The 16,554-nt window shown below is 45.0% G+C and overlaps 1 protein-coding gene across 1 annotated transcript; it reads right to left on the reverse strand.

Moving 5' to 3' along the window:
- Positions 1-6,887: 6,887 nt before the first annotated feature.
- Positions 6,888-15,325, reverse strand: NIPAL3 (NIPA-like domain containing 3). Its single transcript, XM_008943193.1, has 11 exons — positions 15,227-15,325; positions 13,539-13,607; positions 13,269-13,440; positions 13,087-13,146; positions 12,441-12,586; positions 11,599-11,695; positions 10,293-10,428; positions 9,522-9,610; positions 8,938-9,001; positions 7,767-7,861; positions 6,888-7,087 (listed from the first exon to the last, which is right to left on the reverse strand). The coding sequence occupies exons 1-11, from the start codon at positions 15,323-15,325 to the stop codon at positions 6,888-6,890; spliced, it is 1,227 nt and encodes a 408-aa protein (XP_008941441.1).
- Positions 15,326-16,554: the final 1,229 nt, after the last annotated feature.

The following is a 16,554-nucleotide window of genomic DNA, read 5'->3' on the forward strand; positions in this document are numbered from 1 at the left end:
GCAGCCTGGGCCAATGCTTCACAGCTCTGCCGGGGAAGAAATCCTTCCTAAAGTCCAATCGAAACCTGCCCTGGCGCAACTTCAACCCATTTTCTCATTCTATCGTTGGTTACTTGGGAGAAGAAATCAACCCCCATCTCATTCGAACCTTTCAGGGAGTTGTAGAGAGCAAGGTGGTCTCCCCTCAGCCTCCTCCAGGCCAAACACCCCCAGGTCCCTCAGTGCCTCCTCACAAGCCATGTTCCCCAGATCTCTCCCCAACTTTGTTACCCTTCTCTGGACCCACTCCAGCCCCTCAAGGTCTTCCTTACCCTATGTCACCCAAAACTGACCCCAGCCCTCAAGCTGTGGCCTCACCAGTGCCGAGTCCAGGGGCACCATCACCTCCCTACTCCTGCTGGGGACACCAGTGCTGATCCAGGCCAGGATGCTGGTGGCCTTCTTGGCCACCTGGGCACACTGCTGGGGGTAGACATAGCAATCCTTCCAGTGTCTGCTTGCTCTGGAGAAAAGGCTTCCCTGTGGGAAGGGCTGAGCTCAGAGAGATGAGAACTGACAGAAAAGCTGTGGACTGCTCTAGGAAGTGTCTGGAGAAGCACAGAACAGTTGAATTGCTGGCAGAGCAGCGTACGGAGGACAAAGCCCTCTTAAACAGCCTTGACACCTCTGTTTGGGACACGACAGGAGCACCTTGGGGTGTCTCAGCAGGACACCTGGGTGACCCCAAAGCCAGAGGCGAGGACACGGGACTGAGTATGAGGGGCACTGCCCCTTGCTGTGGTGCTTTGCCACGAGAGGCCCGTGGCCGTTCCTAGATGGTGGGTGAAGTTAATCGGTTTTATTTCCCCGCTCTCCTCGGCTGGCAGACGCGCTCGGGCCGTTGCCAGATGGGAGCAGTGACAGTCTGTGTCCCTCCTCTCCCAGAGGACATCACAGCTTAACCCAGCGGTGCAGATTTGAGACTGGGTTCATCCCAGCTGTGGGATAAATCAGCGTTTGTGTGCGTTTCCATCTACAGGAAGCACAAAACAACAGCCTTTTTTTTTTTTTGGCCGTATTTGGTTTTCCACAAAAAGCACACAAAACCCTATTGAATTTCACTGACACAACAGCTTTGTCCTCACTTGGAAAGCCAGAAGACAGAGGGTTTGACATAAAGACTGGAATTTCTATGGTTGAAATGCTTGCTTCTCAAGTTTAGGTACAGAAAAAAGGCAGAAAGTAATGCTAACCAGTTGTCTTCTCTACCAGGCTTCTAATTTATCCACAGTGCAGACCTTTCCCTTGTGAGAAAATAGGGCATGGCAGCCTTGTCCACTGTTAGAAAAGTAAGATCAGTCTTATCTGTCTAGATAAGGGATTCTGCAATTTAGATGCAGTGCAAATTGAGGTGGTAATTGATTAGTCCATTACCTTAGCCTTTCCTTGCTGCAATCACATGCTTTATTAATTCAATACCCTGTTCTTCCTCCCTGGCCAGCAATATATTGTGCTTTAAAACCACAAACTCCCAACATTTGCATCCATTTCAGGGGCATTTTAAATACTGTGTCTTTTGTAATAACACCTCTATTGTTGCATTTTGGTAACACTCCCAATATCCACCTTGATTGCTTCCTCTTTATATTAACAATTAACACAGTTGTCTCTGATACAACACTAATCGTTATATGTTAACACAGTATTACCACATTTATCAGAAACTCTGGGGCTTGGTTATGCTGCTTCTGCAAGTGTTCAAGAAAGCACCAGCCAGTGTTTTAATATTCATGCCCAGGGACTTCTATGAAGTGCAGCTTTAACACCAAGGCTGCTCTGGGTTTTGGTGTGGTTTTGTTTCTTTTGTTTTGATTTCTTTTTTCCCCATTTGTGGTTTGGGACCCCAAGAGACACATTTAATTAAGAGTATCCTGAGGGTTATCTTGTGCTTATCCCCCTGGACTATAACCCATATGGTGAGTGTTAATTAGGTTGGCAGGCATTCGATTAAGCTACATTGCCAGTATTCTAAATTTATGACTGTCTGTGTCTCTTACTGGCATTTCTAGGAAGTGCCCTCAAGCTGCCTGTTCTTGCAATCAAAGACAAGATACCCTGGATCTGAAGGATGGCTTCTCCTACAGCATAGTGTTCCCAGCTAGTATTAGAGGTCTCTGCTGTCTCAGAGGAGCACACTGTTGTCTCAGTTTCAGTATTGAGCTGGCAAGAACACAAAAATCATGAGTCAGGCCACCAATAATATCATGCTGTTGTGATTTGGCTCATCTTCTGCTCCCCCCTACACCTTTAGGCTATACTTGGATCACATTTTCAAGTGCTTCTCTGAAACAATGAATGGTAACTTTTTTTTTTTTTTAGAACCCTGTAAAATTTAATTTTAAAGTCAGCTGCAGGATTCCTAAAGCTGACACCAAATACCTGGAGACTCAGGTAAAATGGTGAGTGTTAGTAATTCTGCTACAACTCCTGTCTGGGGCTGCAATCTGCATTTCATCTACAAGTATCCTGTTCAAAAAGACAGTTCTTTGAATGCACGTAGTACTTACAGTAGTAAACTAAATTCTGCCTCATCTTGTCTCAAGACATTTATGGCCAATTAAAGCTACACCACGAGCATGGAGCGGGCCAGAATTCATCAGTTTTACCACAATCTTTTATTAAGTTTCATTTCCAAAGGTCTCGCCTAGAAGACAAAATAGAATTAAACAGACATGCAACGTTGCTTATGAAAAATTAAGCAGTTATCCTTAGAGTCCAATACTGCAATGCTTGATTTATTTACAGACTTTAATGTGAACAAGATTATAGGCAGATCACTGTGTACATTCAGCCAGTGCAGGACTGTATTCCACAGCATTAAGTTACACATAAGAGAGCCATGGAGAATGTATTAAGTGCTCTGGTGCTTTGAGAAGCCACACGGCGTGGAGGCAAGAGGTGTCAGCTCATATTTGAGAGAAGCTATGAGATACCTCAGGAGTGATTCCAGCAGGTTGGTGAAGGAGACAGCAGGCAGTTGGTTTTTGTGAGCACCTTTTCAGCCCAATGCTGAAAAATGCTGCACGTCTGTGGATGGAAGCACCCTCTGCTGTTCACAGTGCCCTGCCTCCCTCGGGATCCAAAGTTTTCAGCTCTGCTGTACACCAACAGATTATCTTTCAAGCTGCAAAGAGGACCAGACACATGTCTCCTGTCTAACTCTTTATGTGCTGTTCAGCTTTGTTTGCTGCACCCCCATTACCACCTCACACTGACAAACACTCTGGAAAAAGCACAGACTTGAGGGTACAAACAGCTTTCTGTTCTCAGCTTGCAAGCTCTGGCTAGGAAGGAGGTAAGGAGTTTATTTCTGTCCTGAGCTATCCCCTCCTGCTGGCAGAGCCCAGAAATCCTACAGCCACATTTAAACAGAGGTTTGGCTTTAAGGGGCCACGTTTGTGCCTCCTCAGCAACAGAGATGGCAGCTGTAAGACTGTGCTGAGGAGCAGAAACTAAAATCTTTTGGAAGCTTGGAAGAAAGAAGAAGAAAGGGAGAAGTGCATAAAAAACACAAACCCTCCCCCATTTTAAAATTCAAGTATTGGACACAGGCAGCAGGCAGGAGTGAGGTGTGTCTGGCAGCTCTGGTGCCATGCTCACAGCAGCTAACACAGCCTGGCAAAAATGGAACCCCTACAACACTGGTGTGAAGAGTTGAGACCTACAGCCCAAGGACACCTCAGGCTCTGCTGATGTGGCATGATGGAGTAATCAAAAACCTTGTGATTTAAGTGCTGCAGGAACAGACATGACCTCCCTCAGAGGCCTCTGTCAGGAAGTTTCCAAAAGCCAGTCTTGCTACAGGTAAAAGAGAACTGTCATTATTAAGCAGAATTATTTAAACATACAGACTGTGTAAATAAAATATTACATAAAGCTTTGCAACAAGACTCTTGCCTTCAGAGTCTGTGAAAGAAAAGGGCCACACCAGCACATTAGTACAAAAGCTTGGGTTATGGCTGGAGGAAATTCCACTCTGAGCAGAAGACAGTCACATGCTGACAACAGAGGGCTCCTCCTGGGAGAGGAGGGTCAGGCCAGGAGTCAGTCAGTGCTCAGGCTGCAGGGCTGGGGAGAATCCAGGCAGGAAGAAAGAAAAAATAATTGCTGAATAAGGCCAAAGAACAGCCCAGAAAAGAGAAGGACAAGCAGGGGCTCAGCATCAAAAACAAATTTTTCACACTGAGGGTGGTGAGCCCCTGGCCCAGGCTGCCCAGAGAGGTGGTCACTGCCCCATCCCTGGAACCATCCCAGGGGAGGTTGGCCGGGGCTCTGAGCACCCTGCTCTAGCTGCAGATGTCCCTGTCCCTGCAGGGGGTTGGACCAGATGACCTTGAAAGGTCCCTTCAACCCAAACCAGTCTGTGATCAGAGCAGCCCTGTCCCCTGACACCACACTCAGTGACTGCCACTCATGATGGCTGCTCAGGGTCTTCTCCTCATCATGGGACTTGACATCTACTGGCTGCAAAGTCTGCGCCCTAATCAACTCCAGTTTTTAAATACTACTTGGAAACTAAAATCCTGGGAGAACTATGTTGTGTTACACATCAGACCATCCTAACAGGCATCCACAGCAAAACATTTAGGCCTCTATTTGTTATTTTATATCACAGCAACATCTGTAACAATCAAACACACAGCATATTGCCATGCAAAAAGTGGAGTCTGTAGTTCTGCATGGTTTAGAACAGCTTGTTTAAAACAGTATGTCCCTGTGGTTTTAGAACTAATAGGTCAAAACAGCAACTGCCTCGCTGATTACCCAGGAAGAGATAAGAAAATCCAGTATTCTCCTACCCTTCCCATTCAGCCTCCCCTGTACTACTTTGTTTTGTATTGTTAATGAACAAAAGCTGCACATAAATTCACCAACAATTGATTAGCAGGGACAGAAAGCCAAAGGTAGTAAATCAGTGTCACTGCAACTCCAAGGAGATGAATGTCCTGGCAGTATTAGCCCATTAACACTGTTATCTTACTTAAACACAAAAAAAGTACTGAGGGGAAAAGAAAAAGCTGTTATTTCTTGAGGTTTCATAAGCTGTAGTGTATGGGATGTCACTGATAGGATCTGAATTGTCAGAGGTGCCAAGCTGATGAAGAAACTTTGCATACAGGTACAGTCACTAGGCACTGCCTTTTTGCAGAGGGGGAAGGTGATCGTTTTTCTAAGCTGCACAAAAATGCCAAAGCAATCTCAAGTCTTTCCAGATTCAGTCAGTATTCATAGCTGGCAAAGCAAACGTGCAAAATGACACTGCTGTTGTCATATACAACAGCAACAGTCTGGAATAGCTATGTACAGTCAGGGGAGTTATTGGGAATTTTTGGTAGCAGGAACAGAAACTGGCCATGAGTCAATTTAAAAAGAAAAAATTAAAAATATGCAAAAAGCCACTGTTGCAAGTCCAGGCTGCTCCTGAGCCCCTTGGTACCAGAGTAACCACTTAAAAAGGCATGGAACACAAGCACTGTTCATTTCAAACACAGTCACCTGAGGTCCTGGAGACACCCCACTATGCATACACTCCAAGACACACCAAGTAGACTTAAAATTCTGTTTCCCAGCAAGACAACAGCTCTTACAAAAGATGAGGGTATCAAAGGGCTCATGTAACTTGCACATGCCAGGAAACGTTGGACTTTGTCCTTTTCACTTGACGAGTTCCACCCCCCCTTGTGTCTGTTCTCCCTCCTTATCAGCTTCCAGCCATCTCTGGGAAGCTGGAAAGATAAATATCATGAGTACACAATGCTCCATTATTCTTACAGTCCTCACTGAGTCTGGACTGTACACACTTTTTTTTTCTTCTTAGGTCATTTACAGTATTAGTCTAGTATTGTTTTTTGGCTTCTTTTAATAAAAGAAGAAAAAAAAGAGGAGGGGACCCCCAGCCTGCAACACCTCGAATGAGCTTTTTAACCAAGGAATGTCAACACCTTTTAGCATTTAAGGCTACTAAACAAAGCTGGAAATCCTACCCTGACCAGAAAGAAAAAACACAAGTCATGGAGAATTAGGATCTCATCAAGAACTACTAAAAATTCCCAGCAGGAACCAGCCACACTACTGTTCTCATTTCTTCTAGTTTTCATATTTTCCAGCATTCCCTCTGCATCATTTCATCACCTTGAAGCTCCTGCTATGAAGCCAGAAAACTAGCAAATAATCTTTGTTCTAAGCTGCCATATAATCCAGTGATGCTATAAAATCAATTCACATTCTCAGTGCATGTGTTCAACACTCGTCAGAGAACAGTTGTACAGGAAGTGCTCAACAGTCTCATTTTGAAGGGAAAAAGCAGCTTGCTTACTCTAATCAATTATGCTGCTCTAAAGACACATGAAGTTTCAGTGTTAGCGCTTGAAAACAATATTTTATTGCCATGTTAAGGTAGTTTGGTGGTCATGCTAGACACAGGAGGATTTACAGCTTTTCTGGAAATCCATCAGAGGTGAAACCCTGCCCTCCTTGCTCTGTGAGCAACCCCTGGAAACTTCTGTTTGGAGATAGAGCCGCTCCCAGCAGGACTGAAAGCTGCACAGTCACTTCTCCTCACAGAGCTCTGGGTTCTCACAGCACCTGCCAGCTCATGAGTTCCACACTGCCAGGATACTCACTCCCCACATCCAGGCAGCAGCCTTCCATGGAAAACTGGGATTTACTCCTCACTGAGCAACTTCACAACTATGAAGAGTTGTTTTCTTTTCATCATCAGCCTTGAAAGTTACGTTCGAGACGAGCTTTAAACTGTACCAAGGTTGGCTTTACACTTGCTTATGTTTTAAGGGTAAATAAATAAAGGTCATACTTCTGATGATTCCAGTGGGTTCCTTAGAGGTCACTCACTCCTTTTTGCTGTGCTCCAGCACACGGTAGGGTGGAGCAGCAGCTGCTCTGGACCCGTGCTGCTCCTGCACGATGGGCAGCGTCGCTGGAGTGTAAATTTCGGGCATGCTGTCGTTGTTCTCGAGGGCACCGTAGGAAAAAGAAGCTTTGAGGTCAGGCTGAACTGCAATCCCTTTGTCGTGCATGTTCTGCATGCCTAGAAAGAGCAAAGGCAGAGATGAAATGCCTAGGACCAGACATGCATTCTTCCTGCTCTCTGTTAGATCAGCACATTATAGTCTCAGTGTTTGTGATACACGGCTCATCAGTTCCTCGAGTGTTAAATGAAAGACATAATGTTTTTCTGCTCAGCAACTAATGGAGAAATAAGCTTCAAGGGAATGAGGGATGGCAGTCAGTTATTCATCAAGTGCTGTACACCAATTTGTCTTCCCTGCAGCTCACCAGAAAGACAGTTTAGCTGCACTTCCCAACAGAAATTTCTGCTGCCCCGGCCTCTACCTCTTGCAACATACCTCAGCCTTCCCCAAAAATCAGTTCTCCCTGCTGGATGAAGACCAAGCCCAGTCCCAAAAACATGCTCAAAACTAGTTCATCTTCCCAGAGAGCAGCCAGCTGGACAAGGCTGTTCTGACCAAACACAGCATTCCCCCCTGGTGCCAGAGGACCCAGTGTAAGTGGCATTCAAGTGGCACACGAACCCTTCTCTGCTCCCCACAAAACACAGACATACCCCTCACAAGGGGCAAGCAAACAGGAGAAGGAAAATCTAGAACACAACAGTCACCTGATAGATCCAGATACTTCACAGAACCTAAAGCTCTCACTGTGAAGCCAAACACTTAAACAATAAACCACTGTAGCTTTGCTGTTACCTGGCATAGCATCCATTGATATGTAAGGTTCAAAGGGTACAGACTTCTTCCTATTTCTTGTGATCAGAAAGACACCTAGAAATGCTATGAGGCACCTGGAAAGGAAACAAGATCTACTGAAATAACTGTGAGAGGGAGAAGAGGTTACACTGCATGTTGCTTCTGCCAAGTGCCTATCAGGTAGCACCATAAAGAATTCTGAACTGGAAATGAAAGAACTGTCAAGTCAGAATTACAGGGAACTGTCTCAGCTGAATAACCCTCTTCAATAGTACTGAAATCCACCAAACAATGAGAACAATTTCACCTTCTCTTTATCAAAATGCAGGGAGAAGTTTTCACATTAATTAATCAATAACCTTAACTAACAGGAAGCACATGAAAATTTGGTTTTCTTTGATGAAATTCCAGGATTTAGCAGCCTGACCTTTGAAAGGTTTCCCAGAGGTAAACACACTAACAACTGTCAATCTTGGCTTTTACAGGGTGTTGACAGAGAAAGGCACAGTTCATAACATTAATCTCCCAATTGTTTTATTTTTTTTTTCTGTGCTAATCTGAAAGACATTTCAGATGTCCCCTGATTATGGAAAGCTAATCACATTAAGACAGCCAGGACTAAATACTGAGTTACACAGCAAACATTTTACTGATTGTATCTGCACTGTGTGAGTGCCCATGCCCCAGAAGCAGGACCCCAGAAGCCCTGTCACAGTCCAGTGAAGCCCTGTCAAGCTTTCAGTGAAGGCTTGGTGCAAAACCTGAAGTAGATTCCCTAGAAATGGTTTTTCTTGGGGTTTTTTTTTGTTTTTCCTGCAAGTCTTCTAGATTCATGAGCAGGTGGCTTGAAAAACAATCCATATGCTTCAACATTCAAGCTGATCCCCAGCACATCCCAGTAATGGATTTAGTGTTTAAAGTGGTATAATTACATGTAGCCCAGTGTTACACAATTCCTCTAGAGCACCCATTGTCTCAGACAGGACACTGAGCTCCATGGGCCATCATCTGCTCTAACAGAGAAGGTGCTTTGGTTTGTCCTCCTCTGCAAGACAGCCCCAAAATATATCTAAATATAGATATGGATAGAGATACACATGTATTTGAAAAATTTTCCTCATTATGAAGCAACACTTTCCAGATTTCTATCAAAGAAACTTTAAACACTTACCCAAGTGCAAACATACATATATGGAGAACATCTTCGCCAGTGAAGTCCAAGTAAAAAGTTGCTCCTTGAAAAGGAAATAATTCATAACTTCTTTCTTCCCAGCTTACATGAGCAATTAGCACAAAATCCCTATCACTTATCCCTCCAGAAAGCAAATCATGTACAATTTCTAGTTTTATAGTCAGCACCTTTGTTTTTTTAATCATCTTAAAATAGCAAAAGGTGGCCTGGTTTCTACTTGAACACAGTTTATTGACAAATCTTTTAGAATTTCACTACCAAAATGGTTATACTGGTGTAACTTATCAAGATGCAGGTAAACCTGCACAGCAGCACAGCAACCAGCCCACATCTCCCTGTGCTGAGGCAGGGGGCTGCAAAGCAAACACTGCTGGGCCAATTCTCACCCCCCAGCAGCGGCCACCACGTAAACGGGATGGTGCTTCTGAAGTCTGAGTGACAAACCCAAATGGATCTCTCCAACTACAGCTGGATACAAACACTTGACCTCAAACCAATACATACAGCTCTTGGTGTGAGGGTTATTTCCTGACCTCTTGCCCTGCTGTGGGAGGCCCTGTTACCTGCAGTGATTGCAGCTGTTGTGGACAGGATGTAGCCGACGCTGGCGATCTGTGAGGAGTCGTAGAGCTGGGAGGCTTGAGCCAAAAACCTGCAACACAGTCACAGGCAGCAGGGCTGGGTTTGGGAAGGCTACTCATATTGTATAATGATTACCATGGAGTAGTATAGGTGTCCTTTTTAGTAACACCTTTCAAAAGTGAGGGATAAATTTGAGGAACTTTATTCTCGTTCTCTCTAAACCTGCAGCAGCATCCCTAGAATTCATATAAAGGACAGAAGAGTGATTCTTGTGGCTGTACCAACTAAAGGCAGTGAAATTACTGCCACTGACCTTAGGGTCAGAATGTCACTCTCATTTTGGATAGTTTTTTATCCCTGCTGCTACTGGCTTTTTAGGTTATTACAAGAACAGAGGGGGGGAAAAATAGACACATCATCAACAGCACTGATTGCACACTTTGATTTTAACCACTGCACAGATACTGTGTTTGATTTGCCAGCACTTCATTCCCAGTATTGCTTTGCAAATACTGGAATGCTGTATAAATCTGGGATTAGAGCTACTTGGCAGTGTCACTACATGGAAAAGCAAAGAACAGCACTATCCCAGGCCCCTGTGACATGGATTTGAGGACAGGTCACAGGAGAGAATGGATAATTCTTCTCCTACAGTTTAATCAGCATTCTTGGAATGGATAACGAACAGCCCACTAATTACTAATCCCCTAAAACCAGCACCATTACAGACAAAATAAGAGTGAGTGACTTACGTTGCCTGGAAGATGGCTGTGGCAATCATGCACACCAGCATGATGTAAAATATGGGGTAGTCCAGCTGCAGGTTCCCTTGTATGGAGACAACAATCATGCCTGCCACAGCCTTCACTGTCACCACGGTCATGGAGCCTGTGAACATGGACATGAACATGTGCAGCAAGTCCCTTAACCTCTCTGTATCATGGTTCCCTTCTCTACAGGACTGGGAGCAGTCCTTATTTTAAAATGGTTTTATGTTTGGGTATGGGTTTTTTTTAATATTTAAACAATGTTGTGCAATCACATGATGATAGGATACAAATTTTCATTTCTGATGCCATACTGGCTTGGTGAACAAAGCTAAGGAAGTTTTCAAAGCAAGAATCAGAAACAATCCTCTTCCTCCTCATTTCCTGAAAGAACATGTCAGAGCCACTTAGAGTCAGGATGGTTGCCTTGGCTGTAATTCACACGGCCTCTGAGGCAGCAGTGACTGAAATCCAGCCCCAAATAGTTCAAAAAAGAAAAAAAAAGGCAGCAATTGAAGCTGCATAAACAGCAAACATTGAGGACTGTGACAGATTCAGCAGCATGTCAGACTGCACCACTGCCTTGCTATTATTCACCCTTTTTTAAGTTTAATTGGTCACAGTTTCTTAAAAAAAAAACCAAACAAACCAACACAAGTTAATGTGGAAAAAGGTACAAGTGAAAACCTGGCAAAGTCACTGTAAAATACCAAAAGCATCACCTGTCCTCATGCCCAGAGGCTCTCTCAGCTTAAACAGGGGCACACTGGCAAGGCAGAGTATTTATTATGCCTTAGCCACACAGCAGATCTTCCCAGAGCCAAGATTCTTTTAGGTCAAATCCTCCTTTTCATCCACCAAATCACCATAGCCACAGAATGGACAAGATACTGTCCCATGCTTTGTATGCACAGATTAAAATTAAGAACAACAGTAAATAACTGTGCATTAAATATTCTTCAATAAATTAATTTTCTTAATTATTACATTCTTAATGTATTTAATTAAATATTACACATTACATTGCATAAATAACTTTCTGCATTGGGTAGATTATTCATCCTCATGGGAAATGCTTTTTAATTGTTTAAAGGTCATTTGCAAAGATCCTAAACATCACTGCTAGATATTAGTTCATCTATTTTGCAGTAACATTTCTGGAGTAGATCAGTGCACTTTATGACATTAACTAGGTCAATATAATGCCCTATATGCTTTAGATGCTTCAATTTATTGCAGTTGACTGTTGCAAGTCAGAGTTAGAAGATCTTACAAGTCCATATCAACTCACCCAGCAAAGCTACCAGCAGAAGAATGACTACAATGTAGTTTGCATTTTTCTCCTTGTAAAAATACAGTAGCAGGCAGAATATGATGATCTCCACGAGCTACAAAAGAGAGAGAATATTTAGAAATGTGGGGTATATGGGGTTGGCAGCAAATGGGATTCTGAGCCAGTCAAACATTAGACTTATACAAAAGGGCCAATGAAAGGGAAATGAGGATCCCAAACTATGGCAGAACACATCTAGCACAATGTTAGATTCTAATTAGATGAGATATTCAATAGCTTGTTGCAGAACAGGAAACATGGGTTGCTTTCAATGTTATATTCATGGTAAAGCACCAGATCAAATAATCCTGCCTGGGCATTCCATCAGAGAGCTCAGCCTGCTTGCCTTGAAGAGGTTCCATTAAGGGATCCCTGGAGCACACATCTTATTCAACAGCCAAACGGCTCCATTAAAACCTGACAGATTCCATAAGATTTTCAACAAGATTGATGGCTCCAGAGAAAGTCAGTCTGGGAAAAGCCTGGATGCAGACAGTATTTGGATGCTGATGCTCTCAGCTGCCATCAGTGTCCCTGCCACAGGCTGGAGCTGACAGGGAGAGAACAAGCTATTTTAAAACTTCTCAGTTAATGGCATTTAAGTCCTAACAGGATAATTCAGAGAAAGAATGGGAGAGTTCCCAACTGTGCATGCAGGTGACAGTGGGAAAAGCTGGCACAGGCTCATTAGCAAGTACATGGAATGTTGCTGGTAACCAGGAGGAAAAATGATGCTTGAAACGAAACTCCCACTCAGGTGTATAGCACAAAACTGCCCCCCATTTTATGGGCCACCTTACCATGTACAACAGAAATGGCCAGCTCACTAAATGCCTAGTGATATTTTCTCCTGTCATCTTCTCATGACTGTTAGGTCCAAATGTTATCAGCAGGTAAGTTCCAATAATTGCCAAACCACAGCCTACAAAGGACAAAACATAACGCCCTTCGGCGGCCAAAGGACACAAAGAGAGAGAGGACACAGTTAGTGGGTTAGTGTGGATGCACAGAACTGCTGTCACACGTGCATGGTGACCACTAATGACCATGCACATTCCACTGCTGACTCATTCCTCCACCCTTCATGCCCTGCTTAAAGCATTAGCACCAAATAAACCTTGGGCAATGCGTGTGCTGCGAGCTGAAGAGTTCACAGCAGGCAGCATCTGCTAAACAAAGGGGAGGTACAAGATCTGTATCTGGGGCTTACTCTGCCTGGCACTGCCCACAGCACACAAATGGGAGAATTTCTAATGTCTGAGATTCAGATCATTTGGGACACGTCAGAAAAACAGATCAAACCCACCCATTTTTAACAAGCTCATTTCTTCAGAGGTACTACAGCTAAGGGAGATCCTGTCAACCCTCTGACTCTTCAGAGGCCACACTGTGGGTTGAATGGCTTGTAAACTGAGAGGAACAATGAAAAAGAACTGAGGAACTTACTCAAAAAATCCTTGGGCTTCCATTTTTCTTTAATAAATATAATTCCTATGATTGCACTAGCTATTTAAAAAAAAAAAAGAGAGATAAACAGTGAGTTCTGTCTCAGTCCAGTGATTCCAGATGGGCAACCTCACCCTGGAACACACTGGGAATTGTGCAGCCATTGTCTTTTCCCCCCTTACCTATAACAGACACTGCACTGAGGGGCACAATCAGTGAAAGAGGAGCAAAGGCATAAGAGGAAAACACTCCCAGTTCTCCCAGCAGCAGCAGGAACAGGCCACACCACCAGGTCTTGGTTTTGAAGTAGGCTCTGGGGTCTTTGGAACCTGCCAGCCGGATGTGGCTGTATTTCTAGAAAGGAAAAGAAAGGCAAAGCAGCTATGGCATGCTTGATGCTTTTCAAGGCAGGATGCTCCAGGCAAGAGGAATATTTGCTTCACCATACTCACCTGGAGGTTGAGTGCAATGCTGATAACAAGATGCCCAAAAATAGCTAGTAATGCACCAATCAAGTTCTCCTGTAAGAACAAAGGAAATGCACAGGTATTAAATTTAGTCACTGGACCCTAAATGAAGTTGGAGCTTTTAAAACAGTTCCTAGATCACCTGTCAATAAATTCTCTGTTTACCTTCCTCCCTTTCTAGGGCAATCCAGGTAAGTTCCCTGTGGCTATGTTCCAAATCTGTGAAACTCGGGTGAACTATAATCCTTCCTTAACAGACTTTCTGCAAGAGAATTAGTGTGTGTGTATTTGCATCCTTTGCAGTCTCTCAGAGGGGAAGAAGATAAAGCTCAACACCATCATCCTCCTCTTTAAAAACTGAGGGGTTTGTGAGGTTGTTTGTTGCCCTGGAATTCAGCAGAGTGTGGATCAGGACCCTCTGTGTTCTGCAGGCCACATTCTGCTCTTCTCCACATCCATCATCTGCTGGTTCAGTAGGTAATTTAGCCCATTTATCACAGGTTTTATGCTGCTTTTTATATGAACCAGTTATTCCACAGTAAAAGGCAACTAGTAGCAGCTCCTAGCAGCTCCCAGCCCCTTCTACATTAGCATTCCCAGCTCAGCAATAATTCTCACGGTCTGAAGGCAGAATCTGAAATAAAAAAGGATGTAAAGCAGGCTGAGTCATAAAGGAAATGCACATTAGGAGTGAAGAGCAGAGCCCGAGGCTAAGCCAGGCCATTTAGCATTTGTATTCTTCCAACAACTGTCTGAAGCTCATTAGGTGTCATTAGCACTTTTCATTTCAGTGATGGTCTGAGATAGAGGCTGGTGTTTACTCTGGTGGATTTGGGATAACCAAGCTCACCTTGGTATTCCTCCCTTGACAGCAAACACACTAGTCTTGATTTTCTCTTGCATAGTAAGACAAGGACTTCAAGATTTCAAGTTCTTAGCAGTGGAACAAAAATGTCTTTATCAGGATGTATGAAAATAAGATTCACCCAAGTGGCTTCATCCAAACCCACGGGAGAGGCCTTCCCACCACAGGCAGTGAGGCTGGCAGAAGAAGATCCCTGTGTGATCCCAGGTGGAGCCCGCGCTGAGCACAGCCAGCTCAGCACAGCCTACTGCTGCAAGCCACTGCCAGTCTGGGCAACTTTTATCACACACCTGGACTGTGGAAAAAAAGGGTTTTCCAGTGCAAAAAGTCCTTCTTGCTGCAATTTTCTGAGCACCTTCAGAGTGAAGGATTCAGAGGAAATGGACCTGGGAACAGCTCTGTTCCCAGCAGAATGAGGAACTGCAGAGCACATCCCAGCCCAGGCTCTCTGCATGGCCCACCCACCTCAAATTCAAGCCCCTGAATCCAGAGCACACCAGAGGATCTGCTCTCCACTGCTGATGGAGGGCTGAGTCTGAGAAGGCACCTAGCAGAATTTATCACCCCTAACCACCTTTAGACATCCACACATTTTTGCTGCCAGTCTTTTCCTCACTTTGTCTACCTCTTCAAGACAGAATTTCTCTTCCTCTCTCTCTCACTGCTTATACACAGCACATAACCCTCATCCTGGGGCTCCAGGCAGGATAATGCACTTTCTGCAAAAAAGTACCCAAAACACAGCAGTGTTATCAGCTTACTCAAATAGTTACAGCCTTCTAGGGCTAGACTAGGGTAGGAATCTGACCTTGTAGGAAAAGGAGTCAGTGTGTGGCTGCACAGAAACTGCTGCTGTGGCCAGTGGGAGCTGCTGGAGCTGCAGACTGGGACCATTGTCTCCTTCCATTCTGGCTGACTGGAGCATTTGCTTCTCAACCTCTTCGATGCTGGAACTTCTCTTTAGAGAAGAGGTTTGGACCCTGATGGAACTGCTGGATCTGTAACTTGGTAACACCTCTTTCCATCCATCCTGTTCTCCTGGTCAAGGAACAATTAGTTCAGCAAAGCACAAAAAAAATTTGCTGTAGCCTGTCTGCTGCTTTTCTCCTCCTGCCAGGCTAGGCTGAGACAGGGTAGGCACCAGGGGCAGAAGTGTAGCTGAGCCAGTATTTCCAGGCAGTCAGTGGGGCAGTGAGGTTGGATTCCTCCAGGGAGATACTAAGGGAAAAAAAAAAAAACAGAGTTCAAATTAGGTCAAATGAACTCAATGGTCCAGAACCTGCAATGAAAGCCTGCTGAAGGACAGGCCACAGAAAACTCCTTGGAATCAAACCCACAGCTGCACGTAGCAGCAGAGGGCAGATTCTAAATGGCTTCTTCAAAGTCTGGAGCACAGACACTCACACAGACCTTGCTTTACAAGAGTTCAAAAACTGGCCTGGCCCCCAGGCTGACACATCCAGCTGGCATTTAACATGGGGCCTTGCCATTTGGAAAGCTCTTATTAAAGAGCCTCTGAAGTCCTCCAAGCCCTGCCTTTATTTCTCTTCTGCCTGCCTACTTCTGTTGTTTGTGCAGGAGGCAGTGTGACATTACTCTCACCACCCCCACGTGCCAGGGCTGACAGTGCTTCTCCTCCTGTTCACAGAGGGCAGGTCAGTGGAGCTTGGAGGCTGAATTCCTCAGAGCTGGGCTCACCAGGGTGCCTGGAAAGCACCACACACAGAGAGCCTGTCTGAGGTCCCTCTGCAACACGGCAGCTCCTTCCAGCAGCACTCCAGAGCTTCAGCATCACCCCCATTTCTCTGTAGAGGGGGAAGCTGCTGTACAGACGTTGCAAGGGGGTGACCCTCGCAGGTGACATGTCCTCAGGCCTCTCAGGCTACCCAAAATTGTGCAGGCTGAGCACCCCTTGCTCAGGCCCAGGACAACTGGCCCGTGGTCACATCTGGAGGTAGCAAGACCCATCCTATACTCAGGCCACAGCCCCCAAATTCTCCTGGCTAACCCTGGGGTTGTTTTAACTCTCGGGTTGTCCCAGTTCCTCCAGGCGTGAGGACAGCAGCGGCACGAGAAAACCACCCCGGGGTGGGGGCGAGGCCCCCCGGGCGCTGTGCCCGCAGAGCGGAGCCGGGC

The sequence above is a fragment of the Merops nubicus genome, unplaced genomic scaffold (genome assembly GCF_000691845.1).
Source record: "Merops nubicus isolate BGI_N331 unplaced genomic scaffold, ASM69184v1 scaffold35590, whole genome shotgun sequence".
NCBI classification, from domain to species: domain Eukaryota; kingdom Metazoa; phylum Chordata; class Aves; order Coraciiformes; family Meropidae; genus Merops; species Merops nubicus.